At 48.8% G+C, this 6163-nt stretch overlaps 1 protein-coding gene across 1 annotated transcript in view; it reads left to right on the top strand.

The window, feature by feature from the left end:
• The first annotated feature begins 290 nt into the window (after positions 1-290).
• Positions 291-6163, top strand: part of LOC135101261 (mucin-2-like) — a 39324-nt gene continuing 33451 nt past the window's right edge. The window contains exon 1 of the mRNA XM_064004959.1: positions 291-2320. Coding sequence (XP_063861029.1) covers positions 1124-2320 — 1197 coding nt within the window. The 5' untranslated portion in view covers positions 291-1123. The remainder of the gene's footprint in view (positions 2321-6163) is intronic.

Genomic DNA, 6163 nt, shown 5'->3' with positions numbered 1-6163 from the left:
CAAGAATAATAAAAAAAAGAAAATAATAATAATCTAAATCAGACCCCCTTCTGAATCATGTTCCTGTGAATTTATCTATCCAACATACCATCCTCCTCCTCCTCCTCCTCCTCCTCCTCCTCCTCCTCCTCCTCCTCCTCCTCCTCCTCCTCCTCCTCCTCTTCTTCTTATAGTAGTCCCTCGCAATCTGATCATCTGGGGAGTACGAGGGGAGGAGGCACAATGGTAGGGAGGGAGGTCAGAAGAGGGACGAAGAGAGGGAAGGGAGGCATTCAGTCGGTGGAGGAGGACTGGGAAGGATAGCGGGCGGCGGTAGATGAGAGAGAAAAGTTCCTTGGTGGAGGATCGCCTGTTGTTACGAAGACGGCGGACGAGGAGGTGGTGGTGTGGTGGTGGTGATGATGGCGGTGGCAGTGTTGTGGTGACAATGGTGTTGACGTGCTGAAGCGAGGTGCTCGTGTGGCTTGTGGCGATGACGTGGGCGTGTGAGTGTGGGGTTGATGTGACGCCAGTCGCTCTTCCCTGATTATTATGTGATGGTACAAGCAACTGTAGAAAATAATACATACCCCTGGAGGGAAGTGTGCCACCAAGAGCTTATAAATAAGTGAACTCCCCGCACCCTCCCCCCACCTACTTTACACCCCCAGAGGAGCAGGAACATGCCCGAAACGAAACGAAAACTTTCAACTCCATTTTGAAACTAATCGCTCAGCCATATAACCTTTCAGTACAGCTAGGCGCAGCTCGCAGGGACGTGATGACGCGCTGAGGGATAACAGAGAAAGCAAACAAAACACTTATACGTATCAGCAAACAAGCGACTCTCTCAAGCTGATCGATAATGAGTTAAAAAGGAGGAACGGTAGAAGATCGATTAAAAAATACCAATAGACGACCTTGGTAGTTGCTCCTCTCCTAAAACACAGAGAGAGAGAGAGAGAGAGAGAGAGAGAGAGAGAGAGAGAGAAAGAGAGGGTGAGGGGCAGGTAAGAAGACAGAGAGCGTCTTGGCAGTGCAGCAGATGGAGGAGAGGAGGACGCAAACACCACAGCGACGCGCGAGACCGAAAAGTCGTCATCATTAATGGAGGAGGCGGGTGGAGGCGGCGTCCCCCAGTAACATGTCGGGCCTGTTAAGCATCGGGTCCCGAGCGGCCAGTGTGCGTCGCCAGCGTCGTCACCTCGCGTCCACCTCCGCCCACACCTCCCCGACGCACTCCCACAGGTCGTCCCTCACCCATCTGTCCCCCGGCGAGTTCCACCGTCCCTCTACCCACAGCGCCCCAGTCAGCCCTACCCACACGCCTGTCTCCCCTAAGTCACCCCCGTGCCATAAGCGCCCCACCAACCTTAACCTCCTCGCGCCCCCTAGTGAAACACCTCAGCAAGGGGCGAAGAGCGCACCCGTCACGCCCCACTATCGCTCCAGGTCGCGCAGTGAGTCAACAAAGGCAGCGAGGTCAAGTGGCGGGTCACCTTCATTTGCGAGGCCCAGAGGTGGATCATCTGTTTTCGCTGCACGGTCAGAAAATGAGTCACCTACTTTGATAAGGACAAGGAGCAGGTCGAGAAGTGGGTCACCGCCGCTCGTCAGTGTGCAGACTGGTTCACCTACGTTCGTGAGGTCAGAGGACGGCTCATCTGAGTTCGTAAGGTCACATGACGAATCGCCTACGTTTGTAAGATCAAGGAGTGGATCACCTACGTTCGTAAGGTCACAAATTGGATCACCTACGTTCGTAAGGTCACAAACTGGATCACCTACGTTCGTAAGGTCACAAACTGGATCACCTACGTTCGTAAGGTCACAAACTGGATCACCTACGTTCGTAAGGTCACAAACTGGATCACCGACGTTCGTAAGGTCACAAACTGGATCACCTACGTTCATAAGGTCACAAACTGGATCACCTACATTCGTAAGATCGAGAAGTGGATCGCCTACGTTCGCGAGGTCACACAGCGGGTCATTCAGACGCTCCCGGTCCATCAGCAGGTCACGCACGCCCATCATCAGCAAGTCGTGCACACCGTCCCCGTCTGAGGCGCAGGACGGGTCGTTCAGCCCCTCACCGCCCTACCACACGTCGCCGCGCGCCTCCCTCACCTCCTTCACCAGATCGTCACCGTCGCCGTCTCCTTCATTCAGGGAGTCGCCCACTCGTCACCCATTCTACCTCAGAGGAACCCGCGCCACCTCTTGGTCCTTCAGGGGTTCCTCCGCCACCACGCCCCTCAGCCCCGCGCCCCCCTCCACCTCCACCTCCTACAGCACCTTCGACTCCCTCCCCTGGGGTCTTAGTCACTTCCACCACCAGGTAACACGTCGCCATCCCCCAAAGGGCCGCGGTGCCGTGAGAGAGAGAGAGAGAGAGAGAGAGAGAGAGAGAGAGAGAGAGAGAGAGAGAGAGAGAGAGAGAGAGAGAGAGAGAGAGAGAGAGAGAGAGAGAGAGAGAGAGAGAATGTGTGTGTGTGTGTGTGTGTGTGTGTGTGTGTGTGTGTGTGTGTGTGTGTGTGTGTGTGTGTGTGTGTGTGTGTGTGTGTGTGTGTGTGTGTGTGTGTGTGTGTGTGTGTGTGTGTGTGTGTGTTCACTAGGGAGCTTCCAAGTTTCTTTACTGATGGCCACAAGACTCCGTGGTGCGGCGCTCAGCTTGCGGGCTAAAGGTTGCGAGTTCGATCCCTGTGCTGCCGTCAGTGTCTTGGTGGGTTGATTAACTGGTGTTTTTGCGCTGCTAGACTCCCGACGGGAGAGGTAGCGCTCTGTCGTAACCCTTGTTGACAATGTTGTTGCGGTGGCATTACTCATTCTCTTTAGGGTCATACTCTTCCACTTACACAATTTTCAAAAGGCTCTAGATGAAGTGGCATTGGTTTTTAAGGATGACTTTTACGGTTTTAATGACAGCTTGACAAAAGTTCTCCAATATTAACAGGAGAAATACTCTTGAAAGCCTGGCTAATCATCTCTGACGTGATGAGAGAGCAGAGCGTTTCAGAATACAGGTCAGAGTCATCCTCCTGTCCCCGCTTACGAAGACTGAGGGACGCACAAATAAAAGTTTTCAAGTATTTTATTAAACGATTCTACAATATCAACGTAAACGACTCTTCACCGTCGGTCGATCAAATGTCATTAACGTTATTGGGTTAGAGAATATTGGTGAACGATTCAATTTAACTGAAACTAAACCTTTGCTTCTTCAGTTACCTTGTAAGGATTGGTAAGTCTTCTCGCGTGTGTCGCCAACTGTAACGTTAATGATGCCTTAAAAACCGATCACATAAATCTCTCTCTCTCTCTCTCTCTCTCTCTCTCTCTCTCTCTCTCTCTCTCTCTCTCTCTCTCTCTCTCTCTCTCTCTCTCTCTCTCTCTCTCTCTCTCTCTCTCTCTCTCTCTCTCCTTTCACAACCCTTCCTGTACAATTTTCATGTCCGTCTTCACCTCGCACTCCTGCCTTCTAACTCAAGACGGTATAGTTCCTGCGCGTTCTGCTTAGGTAACCTCATTAGCATCGACAGGTCTGCTGCGGCTTGCTTTCACTTCTGTACTTCTCTGTATTCCTCTTTCTCCTCTTCCTCATCCTTCACCACCCCTACCACTACTATCCCTGTATACTACAAAATCCGCATCCACCTCCTCCTCCATCTGTTATTTTATCCCCCATCCTCGTCTTGCATCGCCTCGCCTCTCCCCTGATTCTCCTCCCATCGCCCTTTCCTTTCCTCTCCCCCTTCCCTTCCCTCCCCTTACTGCGTCCCTTCATCTCTTCCTGAAATAGTAAACAGGATGTGTGCGTGAAGGATTCTGAGAAAAGGACGCTGAGAGAGAGAGAGAGAGAGAGAGAGAGAGAGAGAGAGAGAGAGAGAGAGAGAGAGAGAGAGAGAGAGAGAGAGAGAGAGAGAGAATCCCTCTTTGGTCGCAGTAAATATAGACTCCTAAACGAATCCGCATAATTTTATAAAGTAGTTGAATTTGGATCTTTGACATGCTCTGCTGCCTGGCGGGAGTGGAGGCAAGGAGCACAGGAGAGGCACGAGGAGGGAGTAACTCACCTACCCATCTCTGCTCCTATCTGTTATCCTCCTTAAAGTCGGATAACCGAAACACGACGTATACATCAAGGTTCAGCGGGAGAAACGAACTGGCCGTCCCTGTCCACGCTTTATCTTGTATTCAGAACCACTCGTCTCTCTCTCTCTCTCTCTCTCTCTCTCTCTCTCTCTCTCTCTCTCTCTCTCTCTCTCTCTCTCTCTCTCTCTCTCTCTCTCTCACCACGACTATTTTCAAAGACTACAGATTAGCCGGATCCTCAAAAGTGTTTTTTCCTGTTAGTAATGTAGAAATCTTGTTAATCTGTCACTAAAATCACAAAAACACCCTAAAAAAAAACTCATTTCAACTAGAGCCTTTTGAAAGTAGTGGAGGTGCGGCGCAGAAGTCTTTCAGAACATAGTCCCTCGCCTCATCACAGCAACACACACAAAGAAGGCTGCCCCAGTTCCCCACAGTTCCGTCCCCAGATCCCTCGCTTCAGTTCCATTTTAGCCTCCTTTTAAACATTATGGAAACGTGTACCCATTCCATCCAAAAAACTCTGTACGTCCCTTATGCGCTGTGTAACCCCAGGCTCGCTGCACTAGACGCAGTACGGAGCACGGTGCAGTCAGTGGCAGCTACACTCGCCGCAAGCATATTATTGAATTCGATAAGATCAATCCTGAAGATCTTTAGATAAATACCACGACAACTTTGGAAGAAAATGGCATGGAATTAAAAGGTCGGAGATGATGATGAAGTAGTAGTAGTAGCAGTAGTAGTAATAGTAGTAGTAGTAATAATAATGATGACAATAACGACGATGATAAGTTACAGATATGATTGATTCTATTTTTGTCTCCTACTCATCTCCGCTCATGCTCCTTGCCCTGCCCTCGCTCCCTCATCATCCCTTCCTCCCTCTCCGCCTTCCTCCGCCCCCTCCCCCTTCCTCCACCCTCTCCCCTTACTGCCTCTTCATGACCTAATATCGTGGCATTACTGGGCCGCTGTGAAGAATGAGATGTGGCGCTCAAGGAGGTACTAAACATTACACACCCACTCTCTCCTCTCCAACACTCTCCTTTCTTCCTTACGTCATGCTTTCCCTTCATTCACTCCCCCTCTTCCTTCCTTTTCTTTGATATTCAATCCCTTAAACTTTTACTCTCTCTCTCTCTCTCTCTCTCTCTCTCTCTCTCTCTCTCTCTCTCTCTCTCTCTCTCTCTCTCTCTCTCTCTCTCTCTCTCTCTCTGGCTTTTCCTCCCTTCCTTTCATCTTTCTTCATTAACTGACTTGTTTTTTTTTCTTTTTTTCATTTTTAGTTACTTATTCTTCTCTTCCTTCTCGATTTTTTTTCATTATCCCTTTCATTTATTCTTTTATTTATTCATTCTTTTTGTTTTCCTTCGCTTTGATCATTCACTGTACTACCACTTCCATCCGAAAAACTCTGCGTCTCTTTTTTCTTTTTTCTTCCTTTATTCAATATTTTTATTCGCTATTTCTAAGCTTTTGTCTTCCTCTCCTTTCTTCATTCTCTCATTCGCCCATCCATCCATCCCTTCTTCTCTTCCTTTCTAAATTTCTATCAGTTCCTGCTTCATTCATCTTAATAATTATCTCTTTCTTCCCATTCTTTCTCTGAGTTTGTTTTCTTAGTTTCTTCCTTCCTTCCTTCCTATTCCTAACCTTCCTTCTTCCTTGGTTTATTCCTCCTTCTCTCTTTCCCTTCCCACTAAACTAATTCAGTCATCATTTCCTTCCCCAGCCTTCGCTTCGCCCACTTCTTTCCTCCCATTTCTTACCACTTCTTCCATCCTTCCACTCTTGCCTTCCCTTCTCTAGTTTCTGTGCCTGCAAATTCCACTAGAAGAGGAAGGGAAACAAAATAGAGAACAGTGACAAAAATAGATAGCAGTGTCATGGTTTTACAAATTAGAGTCTGTGTGTGTGTGTGTGTGTGTGTGTGTGTGTGTGTGTGTGTGTGTGTGTGTGTGTGTGTGTGTGTGTGTGTGTGTGTGTGTGTGTGTGTGTGTACCCAAAACACGCAGACCATTCACTCATTTGTATGTGTTCACATCCGATATGAGATATTTCGTTTGACACAAAGCGGGAAGCAGAG

Source organism: Scylla paramamosain, chromosome 6 (genome assembly GCF_035594125.1).
Source record: "Scylla paramamosain isolate STU-SP2022 chromosome 6, ASM3559412v1, whole genome shotgun sequence".
NCBI lineage: Eukaryota > Metazoa > Arthropoda > Malacostraca > Decapoda > Portunidae > Scylla > Scylla paramamosain.
This window is presented reverse-complemented; position numbering and strand designations above follow the sequence as displayed.